This window comes from Solenopsis invicta, chromosome 2 (genome assembly GCF_016802725.1).
Source record: "Solenopsis invicta isolate M01_SB chromosome 2, UNIL_Sinv_3.0, whole genome shotgun sequence".
Classification (NCBI taxonomy): domain Eukaryota; kingdom Metazoa; phylum Arthropoda; class Insecta; order Hymenoptera; family Formicidae; genus Solenopsis; species Solenopsis invicta.
Genome location: NC_052665.1, coordinates 4,201,083 through 4,215,888, shown reverse-complemented (window position 1 = coordinate 4,215,888; position 14,806 = coordinate 4,201,083). Strand labels below are relative to the sequence as shown.

The 14,806-nt window shown below is 34.1% G+C and overlaps 2 protein-coding genes across 6 annotated transcripts; one reads left to right on the top strand and one right to left on the bottom strand.

The window, feature by feature from the left end:
- Positions 1-13,735, bottom strand: LOC105199002 (phosphatidylinositol 4-phosphate 3-kinase C2 domain-containing subunit beta). 4 transcript variants are annotated; one of them, XM_026133063.2, is made up of 26 exons: positions 12,712-13,735; positions 12,339-12,580; positions 11,972-12,181; positions 11,466-11,700; positions 11,294-11,338; positions 10,855-11,107; positions 10,491-10,711; positions 10,316-10,421; positions 10,080-10,241; positions 9,766-9,995; positions 9,591-9,690; positions 9,072-9,491; positions 8,784-8,985; positions 8,534-8,707; positions 8,131-8,397; positions 7,872-8,060; positions 7,561-7,792; positions 7,230-7,376; positions 6,909-7,157; positions 6,387-6,823; positions 6,107-6,263; positions 4,814-5,049; positions 4,478-4,678; positions 2,112-2,308; positions 1,378-1,628; positions 1-1,265 (listed from the first exon to the last, which is right to left on the bottom strand). In XM_026133063.2, exons 2-26 carry the CDS (start codon positions 12,578-12,580, stop codon positions 1,092-1,094), a joined length of 5,337 nt encoding a protein of 1,778 aa, XP_025988848.1. In that variant the 5' UTR covers positions 12,712-13,735; the 3' UTR covers positions 1-1,091. The 4 variants fall into 4 exon arrangements, with proteins under 4 accessions (XP_025988848.1, XP_025988849.1, XP_025988850.1 ...); XM_026133064.2 differs by having other exon boundaries at positions 7,567-7,792; positions 12,712-13,734; XM_026133065.2 differs by lacking the exon at positions 11,294-11,338 and having other exon boundaries at positions 12,712-13,733.
- On the top strand, positions 2,685-4,618 carry LOC105199001. Of its 2 annotated transcripts, none has more exons than XM_011165884.3 (2): positions 2,685-2,922; positions 3,298-4,618. In XM_011165884.3, exon 2 carries the CDS (start codon positions 3,325-3,327, stop codon positions 3,772-3,774), a length of 450 nt encoding a protein of 149 aa, XP_011164186.1. In that variant the 5' UTR covers positions 2,685-2,922; positions 3,298-3,324; the 3' UTR covers positions 3,775-4,618. The 2 variants fall into 2 exon arrangements, with proteins under 2 accessions (XP_011164186.1, XP_039315230.1); XM_039459296.1 differs by lacking the exon at positions 2,685-2,922 and adding an exon at positions 3,078-3,126.
- Positions 13,736-14,806: the final 1,071 nt, after the last annotated feature.

Below are 14,806 nucleotides of genomic sequence, written 5' to 3'. Positions count from 1 at the left end.
TAGGATAATTTAAAAATTATTTATTACACAGATTTAATAGCATATTTACATAATTTCATTAATAGTACATTTGTTTATTATAAATGAGGCCATTACTAAACAGGCAATTATGTAGATTTCTTTCCTAATAATAAAATAACACCGTAAAAGTCCGTGAAACATAATTCTGCTACATGTTGTATATCAAATTCAACTTTCATACCATTTTTATATCTATTTCCATATGATTAGATATATGTCTGTAATAGAAAACTGCAAACTTTTTCGCTCGGACCATAGAATTATTTTGGTGTAAAAGCTTAATCCAACAATTTATTACAAATGATTTCATTATAATATTTATATTAAAGTACATTCTATTTACAATTAGTGCTCATTAGTTTGAGTAAAAAGTGATATAAATAAATAAATGTATAAAATTTTGTATAAAAGAGTAAACCTCCAATATAAATCTATTAAATTCATGCTGAATTTGTCATATTTTATGTAAAAAATACAGTTAAAGAATATGCACAAGTGCGAGATATAATTCTAAACTTTTGTAACATTTTCTTCTTTTCATGAACTATTTGTTATTGCAAGATTGATGAAGATGTGCTTTAGACTTTGAACTATTACCATTATGTATGTACTATCTATTTTAGGCCGGCATTCCGAAATTTACTGCCAGTACTGAAAAGCTATAGTATATGTAACGTAAACTATAGATTTTCAGTACTTACAGTGAATTTCGGAAAACAGCCTTAATATTATTGTAGAAGTTGATCATTCTTCTGCAATTACCTTCTTTCGAATATCACATAGTTTTTCATATATATCATTTCGGATCTTTTCTTCGTAAAAGAGATACGAAGCCTTGTAAAGAGATACGCGAAATTATATAAATAAAAGTTACTTTTATAAAGTACGGTCATCATCATATCATTTTTATAAAGTACGGTGATTATTGCACTTGAATGTGCATAATAAAGAAGTTTTAATAATGTGCGCTAACCTTATGTCATCTGTATTTTACCAAGAATATCTATGTGAGCATTAAGGGACTTCTATATACCATAAATATATACTCCAGGGCAGTCTTTATACTCGCTTTATCGTACATTACCTAATGGAAACCATTCAATAGTTTCGTTCGTCAAGTCGAGACGTCCAAGCGGCAAACTTATGCCACCGAGAAATTCATTCTCCTGTAAAGTATCGTGATTCCATATCGTTGCTTCAAGCGTTCTCTCTCTAATTACTTCTAGAGGCATTCTATATTCCAACTAGTACAAAAAATTAGACTATTACAAAACTGGTCTAATTAAATGATTAATACATCTTTATCCATTTTCTAAGAGTTTATGTTTTATTATAAAAATCTGACTTTCTACTTACCATCTCCATAAATGATGGGTGACAATTTTTCTTTACTACTTTTGTTTTCCGTTTCGTCGCTTTTGTAGGATCAGGTTTGAGGTATACTTTCACATATGTATTTGGCTCTTGAGCATTTGCTACTTTCGGAAGTCCTCGGGCATGACAAACCATAACAGATAAAGTGCCGCGAACGTAGTGAAGAGCCAACTTGATCTGACCACTCTGTAGATTGTCTCTGACTCTCTTTTCGGCCCACCAATTATTTCCAACTGTTTATAAAAGTTACCACAATTTGTGTAAGTTTTAAATGTTCACAATTAAAACTGTTATAAAATATTTACAAATAATATAATATTTATAATATTTACTGTATAATATTACAAATAAATTATTTTTAGCAGAACATGATTTTTTCAAATATTAATTTACTTAAATATAATATATTTATTTTTATTTAAAAAAAAAAATGATGGAAGAAGCAATTTTATCAGTAAAAGAATGATTGAATTAAACATTTTTTTTAAAAGTAAAATTTCCTCAAAATTTTTCTAAGTACAAAAAAATTATAAAAATCTATGATTTTTATAAGTCAAGGATAAAAAATAAATTCTCTAAAAACTTTAGAGGTTTTCCCGGTTTTTTCCGTTCGTAAACATCCTGTATAAATATTGTTGCATATAAGGAAGTTTATTCCAAAACGCGTAATAGCAATTGTAAATAACAATACTATATTTGTAGAATTTAAAAAATACCTTTGACTTTACGTAAACGAATGTCAGGATTTTTTTGATCTCGTAGTAGCGGGTGGAAGAAAGTGTACACCAGATCACTTTGAGATATTTCTGGTGCCATTTTAAACAGACTAACAAGAAACTTTTCTATATCCGCTCGTCGTTTATCAGCTACCTGTTTGATATTAGACCGTCCCACGCTCATTCCACTTGGTAAGCTGAAACAAACCAAAAGAATCAAACTTGTTCTCGCAACACGCATGAATAGGATGTTTCCATATTCGTAAACCTCGTTATTCGCGCCTCACTCGAAGAATTAACACAGGTATCAGTAGATATCGTTTTGTAAATAAACAACATAGCAGAGAAAATGGTCACATTAAACAGTTACGTTGTGAGATCTCTTGTACTTTTCTCTCTGTAGCAAAGAATTTAAACTCGAATGTTTTAATCAAAATAAAGTGCAAATTATTCCTTTAACATTTAACGAATTGTGCCCCTTTTGCCAGTTATAATCATTGCATGACTAAGATTGTTAAATATAAATGTCTGACTCTAATATCAGATGATCTGTAGATAAGGCATATCAAAAGGTACGACATTGTGCGCGAAGATATTTGCGTTTAAGATATTCTCTTGCACCTCACACGACATATTGTCTTCGCTCTGCATCGTGTTTTAAAAATATATCGCGAAGAGTTTTTTATTTGTGACAAAACAGTTTTCACTTTAAAGTTGTGATTAATTCTGTTTATTAAATCAAACTGACACTATCTTTTCTTCTAAAGCAAACACACAGGCGATGATACAATTGCTTTGATAGTTTTCTACTGTAAGTACATACAATATTTTTAAAAACTGTAAGAAAATAAAATTATGCCATTTTATTGCATAGCATTTTACTGTATGAGAAAAATTAATATCGCAAGATAGCAAAATAAAAAATATAATTTTTTAGAATACAAATTGCATTCAATAAAAATACTTGAGTCTCAAAAGAGAAATAATAATATATTAAAGATTTTTCTTCATTAAAGTAAGTAACTTTATATAATATTACTATCTTCTACTATCTTAATATTTACGGAAAGCTTATAAAATTCTTTTAAGGTTATGAGCAAAAGTACAAAAATATTATCTACAAATAATTTAAGAATTCATTTATGACTTGAAAGTCTGCAATACAAATTACATAATTGATTTTTAGAAGTCTAGTATTAAATAGTGGAAGAAAATGGGTTTAAAATGGTTTCGAGCGCGTCTATCGATGGAGGAAGAAGCGTCTAAAGTTCAGCCAATGACGGGTCTATATCGGAGATTTTCTGACTATTCTGAGTCGACAAATTGGAAAAATGCGGAAGTTTCAGTCGCTAAACCTCCCTCAGTCGCAAGTTATTCAATGGCAAGTGACGATAACGAAACAATGGAATATAATCGTTCTAAAGCGGATCTTGTGAGCCAAACATCATCATCAATTATTGATTTAGAGGAAATCACAGTAAAAGATGATGTTAAGAAATTGCAAATAAGTAATTATACAGTTAATAATGAGGAACCTTCTACTTCTATCAAAGATCCAAACATAGAACAGCAATCGACACATGGCAAGAAATCAAATAAGACAACTAAAGATCAGAATGATGCAAAAAGTCCTATCTGTTCAGATAACGAGCTCGTGATTTAATAAAGAGAACATGTTAGATAATGTATGTACATAAAGATATTTTGCAAAAAAATTGAATATTTTTGTCTCGATTCAGAGATATGTCTGCACTATTTACAATCTTACATTTCTCTCTATCTATCTAACATTGACTTAATTTACATTTATTATTTATATGTTATATTCAACACTGATTGTGAGATATAATTTAACTATGTAGAATTACACGTTAAGCGCCACGCCAGTTTTACGTGCCGTTCCGTTCAGGCCACAGTTAGCCGTCAAGCGCCCTGATAAAAAAAACCGATATAAAACGATGGAAAGTTTAAGAAACCTGATTCAAAACGATAGAATTCTACCGTTTTAAATCAGGTTTCTTGAACTTTTTATCATTTTTATCGGTATTTTTTTTTATCAGGGCGGACTTTTCCGGTCCGTATGGACCAGCGAGGCCTGAACGAAAAGTCTAGCGCCGGTCCCTAGGAACCGGCGTGGCGCTTAACGTGTTAAACATATATTACTAATATGTGTTTATATAAAATATTTTAATATATGAGATGAAATGTTAACTGTATATTCTTGTATTAAAATAAATATGTGATGTATAAGATTGTGATAATCTTACAATATCTATTAAGTATTGTAAGAAGATAAAAATAAAAATGGTTAAGTAAAAAAGAGGTAAAAGTAAAAACTATACGACTAGTAGACATATGATATTTACCTGGTTACTTTAGCAAGTGGAAAATGTATGCACAACTTCTGATAAAATTCGCAGAACTCTTTGTATGATCGGAATAGATATGTCGGGTCCGGTTGGCCCTTTCGTTGTATTCGTAAAATATACATGTAATATTTCTCCGGATCGTAGCGTTTTTGATATCCATGAACTTGGACGCTCGTTAATTCACCTTCCTGTTGCATTCTACAATAATTAGGAATATATGTATTATAGTACATATATTGACTACTATCCATGGAAAAATTAAAAAGTTATACTTTTAAACTTCTTGTTAGCTTTATGCTTCCTTACAACGTTTAGTAGAAGTGAAAAACTCACGTGTACGTGCGCGGAATGAAGGATAATAGTTCCCCCTCACTATGATCCCCGGAGAATCTCATTTGTGCCAGATTATGCAGAAAAAAATTAAACTGTGTAAACCAACTTTTCAGCGAACTTTCTATCATGCGAGCAAAAGTCGCCGCCGCTTCGGGATTTGTTTGTCCGGGGAGTAGAGCTTTCTGCACGTAACTAACTGCATCCACGGTTACTCCAGGGATACCAGACGAAGTCATCTGCGAAGTCGTGTACTCGTTCATTCTCGCGTTGTTTAAATGATCTTTTATTTCGATATCGTGCAACTTTCGCGCTATGATGCTTTGCTTGTGCAGATCGCTGAGAAGATTCTTTCGCGATATTAAATTATCCATTGCAATTTATTCGTCAAACATTAAAATATTAAAATAATGAATAAATGAATTTTTTTTATACTGTGCGATCTTTGTGTAAATGTCGTTGGATTTTACAACAATTCTTCAACGTTTTTTTACTCCCACTGGTACTTTACTCTTAACACGATTGACTCAGACTGCTGCAGCGATATTATGGGAGCGTGAACGATAAATACTAATTAACTACATCGCATATAGTTTAATGAGATAGCAGTCCGCTTTCTGATAAAGCACACGGATATGTTCTTCCGTTGTGGTTTTATTGTTTTCATAGCAATGTGGTTAGACCGCATAATTCATAAATTCTTTATTTCAAATATATTTGACCTAATTGTTCGAAAGATTCCCATTGAAATGCGTTTGCATTTATAATAATTAACTCAAAACATATCAATGGATTATACTAAAAATATACATTCTTCCGAAATCATTAAATTTGAGCTATTTAAAGTTCATTTATCTTAACTACATACAATAATTTAAAAATATTAATAAAATTTAACGAAGATTCTAGTATGCAGCTAGTGTAATAAATTTATTAAAAATCAAAAAAGAAATTAGCAAATAATGATTCGTTATTTAAATATGTGCGTGTCAGAGTATGTATATTGTAAAAACTAAAAAAAAAATATATAATTTTTAAAAAAGATTAAATTTAATTATCAAAACATATATATTTTTATGCATATATTTCTTTATATATATATATATATATATATATATATATATAATTTCTTGTAAATATTTTGTAAACAGAGAATTTGAAAATTATTTTGTGTTCATAAAAATATGTGCACGTATTTGCTTTTAAATATCGTATTGAAAATTGTTAAAATTATTTATTGTGCTACGTAATAATCAATTATTTTTTTCAAAGTATAAAAATATTTTAATAACATACCAATCCAAAAAGATGAAGAATAAGATTTCCATGTTTCCGCACTATATTAAAAGCCTGGCAACACAAGTCTACAAAATGGTGAAATTTCGCTGAAGGTTTATCTCCACCATTTATAACATATGCCATATCAGACGTCAACACAAACGGCGTTCTATCTCTGATTAAAAATGTAAAATATATAAGATTACATATCTTTCTCATCTTTTTGATTAAAAATAAAGATACAGTCCGTTGTATAAGTTCAGGAATTAATAAAATATATTATAGGATATATGCTTACCTCTTAAAGTTTCCAAACATTTGCGCATCACCAAGAAACTTTCCAAAATCAATATGAAACAAGTGACCAGACGTTTTTAACATGATATTATCATTATGCCTATCACAGATTCCTAAAATATAAGTGGCAACGCTATAGCCAGCACAAGAAGCGGTGAAATTTTCCACCGCTCTCTCATATTCCAGTTCCGAAGGATTATGCTTCGCCAACCATTCCGCGATCGGTCGATCCTTAAACGACCCAGTTAGCCCGAACTCGACTTGGATTTTCCGTAATGTTTCTGCATCTGTTACCATTTCTATCATTCCGCGTTTGTGGCCGGTGGGCACACAAGCAAAAGTAACCATTTTCAGATCGAGACCTTCCTTCAACCACAATTTGTCCATAATGCGTACCATTTGGAGAGTCAACATATCCTGTTGCAAATCATCGCCAACCTGGAAATAAGAAGTACAATGTACGTGTTAATATCAAATATATTCTTAAGTAAATTTGCAGGATTGTAAATTACTGTAAACATACCTTGAAGATTGCCGGGCTTATAACATTGTCACAGCTGATGAAGTTAATTTTTAACGGGAGGGTAAACGACGGGAAATAGGCACATGTCTGTACATTGATACCAAATACTAGTTTACTAGGAGACAGTGGTAAACATGTTCCATTGTCTTCCATTAATTGGCAGTGTATATTTTGCAAACCGGTTTTAAGTGTATCTATTCGTAACGATTCCTTTGTAACTTTGATATTCTCAGCTACTTCGTGCAGGTTCTGTATAGATTATTAGATTTAAAGCATGTTTGTAAACAAATCACTTGACAGAATAATATAATTAAAACGTACTTTAACTAGCAATTGTTGGGTAAGAAAACTTTTTCTCAATGAGTCTCCAATAACTGCTAACAGCGCTCTCAACATTAGCTGCAATTTTCGTTGATAACGAGCACAACTAATAGCCTTATCATCTTCCACGGCAATTTCAGCAGAATTCTATAAAATAAATGCCTTTTATTAAATAATATAAAAAAATTTATATCCATATTAATACATATCGCATAAAGCAATTTTCTACTGGTTTAATTACAGTTATATAACAAGATTTTTTTATCTACATATTATAAGTATTAAACACAAATGCACAAGCATGTAATGTCATTAATATTGATCACCCAACCTGTACCTGGGGACTTTGTCCCGGCAGCGCTTGATTTAGCAACCAGTAAATATAATGAGCCACTCTCGGTGATAGTAAGGCACGTTCTAATAAGAATCGAGTCAATGGTGACGCTTCATACGTCTCGTGTTTCATTGCTTGAAGTAGTTGTGGCAAATAATCAACCAATTCGTCATTACTTAATTCGCGAATCCAATTAACCGCCATCTCTCTAACTTTCATGTCTGGGAAGCTATAAGAAATAGAAAAATTACGCGTCTACAAAATGGTTCTTCAGTAGCCTTAAGAAAAATGATCTATAGAATACATACCATGGTAAAAGTAATTGTAACGCTTGTACTGGTGGCAGTGGACTCCAAATTCTGAGTGACGCGTGTAAATCCGGTAGGCATGCCCAATCCCAACTGTGTGCAGCTAGTAATACTTTTGGTAAAGCTTCAGGTCTGTCATGCAAATAATGTCTTTTCTCCCAAAGAATTTCCCTTTCATCAATAGGCGGTCTGGAAATAAGAATCGGCTTTTATCGAATGCCATTTTGAAAGTTTAAATGTATTTTTAATTACATCATACCTCGAGAATGTATCTTGCTGTGTAATATCTATTAATAATTCCTGGGTATTTTGATCTAAGGAATTGAAATCTAATGAGTCCACGTCATAATCTCGCAATTCCGAGGAATTGGGGACTAACACCTTCCCCCCATAATCGGGTAATTCTACTCCTATAATAGGGTGGGTGTCACCACGAGGATGAATTCCAGGCGCTGGCGCCGGACCTAATCGTTTATCTGCAATGGCTGGCCAGAGAGATAGAAAAAAACTCCCTTGGCTCATAACGCTAGAATTAAAATAAAGACACATAAAAGTGTGTGTATAAAGCAATGGAAAATATAAGATGATAAAAACTTCAAAGATAAAAAACTGAGTGCAAAGAAAAATTAACATTTATGAAATGTAGCAGACACATTATTTACCCATCATAATCGAAGAACTGTATAGCACCCCATCCAAGTTCTTCTTTCTCCATTGCATTCTCCGCAGACGAATTGGATTCATGTTCTGCAGGTTGTAGCGTGCGTCCATAAAGAACTAACACAAGTCTAGCTTCTCGTGGTACTTGACACACACTTATTCCGCGAAATTCCAACCTTATATAAATTATATAATTTTTATTAAACCCAACTGTTATTCTCTTGATCATCGTTAGTACGTTCTCATATTTACCATGAGTTAAATAAAATCCTTGGGTAAAGATTCGTGCTGACCGTCATTGGTTCAGATAAAACTGGAGTTCCGACTGGTCTAGTTCCATGAAAGATTTGAGCTGCCACTATGTAATCATCATGTTTCCATGTGGTTGGTAGCCTGTGTAGAGCTCCAACGCGCACCAAAATAGTATCAATCACTTCGGTTGCAATTAGTGTATCTAAAGAGAAAATATATCATAATTATGTCATGATTTAATATTATAATATACAGTGTATTGCATAACAGGATAAAGCGCTTTCTTACTTGTCGGAAAATCTGCTTTGCTATTTAATTGAAAATCGACTTTAAACGCATGACAGTATGTCTCAACAAGTTCCTGAATAGCATCGCGAATTTTATGACAATGAGAGGAAATCACATCGGGAAACTTTTTCCTCAAAGTAACTACAGCGTAATCGCCATCTTCATGTATAATTTCAGGTTTTTTACACTCTATATTAGCTGTATGAACTTGCGGCAGAAATTGGCAGCAAGCATTCACAAAATTGTCAACAGCCTCCGTAATCTCGAATGTTTCAATATTTCCCATTAAGGCACACACTGCTTTCACTGCCTGCACTACGCCGTGCGGTTGAAGTTGAGGTAATAAAGTAGAACCTTGATTCGTGGTTGCCAGTTGTAATGCTGCAGTCTCCACGCGTTCCATTTCTTTTTCTACTGTCTCTGTAATAGATAATATAATAATAAAATGCAATGTGCAACTTAAATATATCACAGACAAAAAATTATTTTTTATATATATATTTGTATCTATAGACAAACCTAGTAAAATAATTAATGTATCATATGAAATAGGCTGCGATGGTTCATTTGGTAGAATGTCTTCTAATTTTAGAGATTGATCACAATTATCATCTTGCAGCTGAAAAAAAGAGAATAGTTCAAATAATCTTTTGCAATAAGTTGTAATAATGTTTATTGTATATATAATACTGACCGTTCTAGCAATGGATTGTTTAATTTGTGTTCTGGTCATTATAGCTAACTCAATATCTTTTTCTAATTTAATACATAAATGTATGTATTCGTATTGTGCTAAAGTTGTGTTAGGTGCAAGATATTCAGCTAATCCCCAAACTCTCAAACAGTACTTTTCTACATTTACTGTATCCTCATCCTCCAAGGAACAAGCGACGTTCAAAATAACATGCTCGACACTACAATTCACTGAAACATAATGTTCAAAACAATTTTAATGGAGAAAGATAGAAAGTAATCTCACTTTAAAGAAAAACCATTTTTTTAACTTACCATTACAAGTGAAAGTAATAGATGGTGCAGGATCTTTATCGTTATTGGGTAATTGTGGATGAACTACTAATTTTATACTCGTACCATCTGGATACAGATTCTCCATCATTGGGCTAACAACGTATCCAATATTTGTACTAGGATTATTAAATGGAAACTCGCCTAAAATTGAATCAAATTATGAGCAACAAAGATATATCAATATATTGTAATAAAATAGTGTTTTCTCTACTAACTTCGTATAGACTTTATTATGTTGTGAAATGCCTTTAGATCACAATCATGCAAAGATGATCTAGCTTTAATGACCATTAGATTTTCAGACAATCGTGTTTGACGCTTCTGTGAAAAGAGTATTACAGTATAACAATTATTTTATCAAAAGTTATAAAAAATTTTGTCGAAACTTACTCGACGATCTAATGAAGTTCTTCGTCTTTCTATGGTATTCCATGCAGACGAATTTCGAGGCGGTAGTGGAGGTGGCGCAGCTGGCGATACAGCTGGCGATTTTGCAGATTTCTCCACAGCGGCATAAACCGGATCTGAGTTGACGCTTTCATTTGTGCTGTACATGTAATCGAATGGATCGAACGGATCATATACACTGCCACTAACTTGCGATTGTGAATCTGCAAAAAATATTAAATGATATAACAGAATAGCAGAAGTAATTTCGTACTTTCAATCATATAAGTTTTAAATTTGATACTATATTATTTTATGCTATAATTATAATATTAGTAATTTAAAAAAAAAAGATTTGTTAATTTACCATCTGCTTTATGTTCCTGCACAGAATTATTTCCATTGTCAGTCTTAATAAGTAACGGATCGAATGCCTCCAATACGCTAACTCGTACATTGGATCTGTCCTCTGTTTGTTCAAAACTATTTAGATCTATAAGATTGCTATTTGGTTTTTTCTCTATCACTTTTAATACGTTTAATTGTTCATCCTCCATACAAAATGGAGCACATATGGCAGGTGTAACAGTTGGTCTATAATTCATGGGCAATGGAGGAATCTGAAAAAGAAATATATTCAAGACAATATGTTTTATATTTTTATAATTGATTAATGAAAATTTTAAGAATGGATATCCATGCAGTAGGTAATATATATAATATATTAAAGATAAAATACAAAACTTAATAATACTATTGAAAGAAAAAAAAAATGAACATCTTCCATAATTTCAGATATAATATACCTGCGAGAAAAAAAAATGTTTAACGATAATGGATTCCCATGCAGGCTGCAAAGAAAAGTGTGTTTTAACAAACTGCTGAATTAATTTCCCCATAAATAAATAAAAAAAAATTTCGTACGAGTTCACAATATACATTTTTCAGTACAAAAAATTTTATAGAAATCTTGATTACCTGTGGCGCAATATCAGATACATTATTGCTAACGCTACTAGCTCTCGACATGATGGGGCTAATTCCCGGTGTTCCTGGCGTACATGGTGCTGTGGAAGATCGTGGGCCTGGAGAAAGGGAATGATACCTGAAGTCCCTAGACTGATAGGCGCTGACTGAGCTATTGCTTCGAGACACTCTTGATTGTTTCTTCAATAAGGACGGATGGGTATCCCATTTAGGTTCTATTGCTTTTCTGCAACAAAAAGTTTTTAATAGGCGCAACTTTTCATTTAAAGACAACAATTTTTGAACGTTTTAATAAAAAAAATTATTAGGTGTCACAATTTTAAAGCTTTGTGATTTATTAAAAAAAAAATTGAAATAGAAATAATATAATCATCACATATTTATGTCAAAAAAAGTAATTATAAAAGAAAGTTGCATAGATGTAGATAAATTTATTAAAACATTGCATCGTCTCTCAAGCAAATATATTTAGAATTATTGTAGAAGAGTATGCTTACGGTGGTGGCGGAGGTGGAGCTGAACAATATTCAGTGAGATTATCTTGCTTCACTGGGCTTGTGAAATTTATTAGATCAGTAGAAGAATCTTGATTTGATGCAGTAGTGGTCGAATTTCTTCTACTTGGTATTGGAGGTGGTGCTAATATTACTGTACTCTTTTGATTTGTGTTAATCGAGCCTGGTCTTGGTCGACTTCTACATTGAAACCTGTATGTATTATGAAATAAATTAGTTAATTACTATAAACAATTGCGGCTTGTTAAGAGTATCAAATTAATACGTGTTATAAGAGATCAGTTTCGCAAAGTTAAGAGCAGCTGATTGAAAACAAGTAACGCCAAGTGTGGAAATATATAATATGCACCTTTCTCCTTGCGAGCTGCTGTCCGTCTCTGACACGTTGTTCGTATTGCACACATTGTTTTGCGCGACGCAGGCCTGCTGCACATTACTAAGCTCCAATCGCAACTTCTCCAATCTGTACTTCTCCAGAGCCAAGCTTTCCAGACTGAGAGCCTTGGCCTGCTCCAAGTCCTCCTGATACTTCTTTTCATGGTCAACCACCGCAGTCTTTTGATCACAGGTGTTTTTACTGTAGTGTGACATCTGGAATCAGATTCTTCAGAAAATCACGCTCACCGTTACACCGGTGATGCATTCGCAACGCGACACGATCCGTCGCATTGCGCGTGCAACAAGCCGAATTCGGAGCACTTGGCAAATTGCACAATTCTAACCTATACAGAACCGGAGTCAGCGACGAGACAGCAGGAGCGGAGGCTTCCGCTCGCACGGGACGTAGCGAGTAAAATTGCTGTTGACCTCAAGGACAGTGGTCTCCCTCGCAGGGGACGTGCTTATCGGCTGTCGTGCATCTCGACGGTCGCGTCGCTTCGTGTCACCCTGTAAACGTCACCGCGTCGTACGAATCTCTCTCTCTCTCTCTCTTTCGGATCTCTCCAGCGAACGGTGGCACGTAGTGACGCGTGCGCTACTGGTCGCCAGCAAGTAATGTCAGTACGACGCGCGCGTATCGATAAATAACGAGGGAAAGAGAGAAAAGGATGATAATAATAATAATGATAATAGGAGAAATTCAGAGCTACGCGGCGTTTAAAGGGCCGCCTTATCGGCCGCGTGGTAGCCACGAAGCGACTCCGCCGGCGGCTCACCGTGGCATGATTTCCCGAACAGGCTCGTCTCTCGGTTCTCGCTGACAAGTGTTCTCGCAAAACACCGTTGTCTCTCTCTCTCTCTCTCTTTTGCTCTCACGGTTTTGCGTTTTCTCGCCGCGCGATTAACGGAGCGATTCGCCGACGCAGCGCCGTGACGTGACGCGCGCCTTCAGGAAAGTAACGCCCTCGCCCGGCGCGCTCCGCTGCCGTCCCGGTTTCGGCGCGATTTTCGCCGAGAGGCCGGGATCTCGTGTTCCGTTCGGAGAGCTCGCCGAAACTTTTTAACGGCGTTAAGACGGGCGGCCGCGAGCGCACTGACTCGACTCGCGCGCGACGGCACTGCGGTGGACGACTCACCGCTATTACGGTCGTCGGCGGCGGCGGCGGTCGGGCGTCACGAGGAAGTGGCTTCACCGACAACGCGCGGACCCGCGCACTACTCGCGCTCTGATCGCACAGGGCCTTATCCGATTCAATTTATGGAGCGCGTAGGCACACGACCAGTTAGGAGTTCCGCTTGCCGTATTCGCGTATCCGCGCCGCGACGAACTGTGTCGCCTGCGTCTCCCGACAGCTGCTCTCGTATATGGAAGCGCGTAGCTACATCGCCGTTGCCTGCTGCTGTTGCTTACGCGACACTTTGTTTATACCGGGTGACTCTCTCGCGTTTATACCGACGCTCTCGCGTGACCCGATCGTAAAAGAATGATGAAACATACAGATAAGATATTAAAAAAAAATATTTAGAAATACGTGGAGTAAGCATACCGCGAGTTACACGTAAAATTTGTCTCAAGTTTGATACTTTATTTCGAAACGTCACGTTTATATAAATATATTTTGCAAATATGAAAATAAAGTGTATACTGTTCTATGTATAAAGTTAAAAGCGAGTCACTTTTAATGTAATGAGATAAATAGTCGAAAACTATAAGTACACAAAAATAAAAGTTGATATATAAGTGATTAAATGTTTCCTAATTATAGCAGGTATATGTTAATTGTTTTTATTTACTTAAATATTTTAGAATATTAGGTCATCCTATATAGTTTTTCTTCTCGATTTGATCAGTAAAATAAAGGAACTTAAGAGAGTAAATTTAAGTTGATTCGCCCTATTTATCTACAACTTTTTCTTTCATCTTACAGCTAAATTTTATATTCTTTGTTTACACTATAATACAATAAGCAGACAAATTTATTCTTTTCTTCTTAAAGCGCCTAAAATAATACCGTTACTTAGAATCATTCAATACACGAGCTTCTTTCAAAATCCAAATTAAAAAAAAAAAATAGAAAAAATTGATGAAGTTATAAACTAATCCGTATACTGTGATATTAAAATGAAAAAAATTTACAAAAAATGGAACCGATGACTTCTGAGAAATTCAGGAGTATACCAGCTCACTCGTTATTCTTTTGATTGAACGGGATAAATTTTTACAAATATTATATTAAGGGTGGCTATTTATACACGTGGTATAAATCCTTAATACGCAATTGCAAAAATAATTACGCAATGGCTCGATGTAACATAAATCATCGATAACATTTCGATGATTTTGTTTTGCTCTTTTCTTTAATCAACAAGTATTAATTAGCTTTTGGCGACTCTAGATATCGTATTTCAATTAAAAATCTCTGAACTAAAAAACTG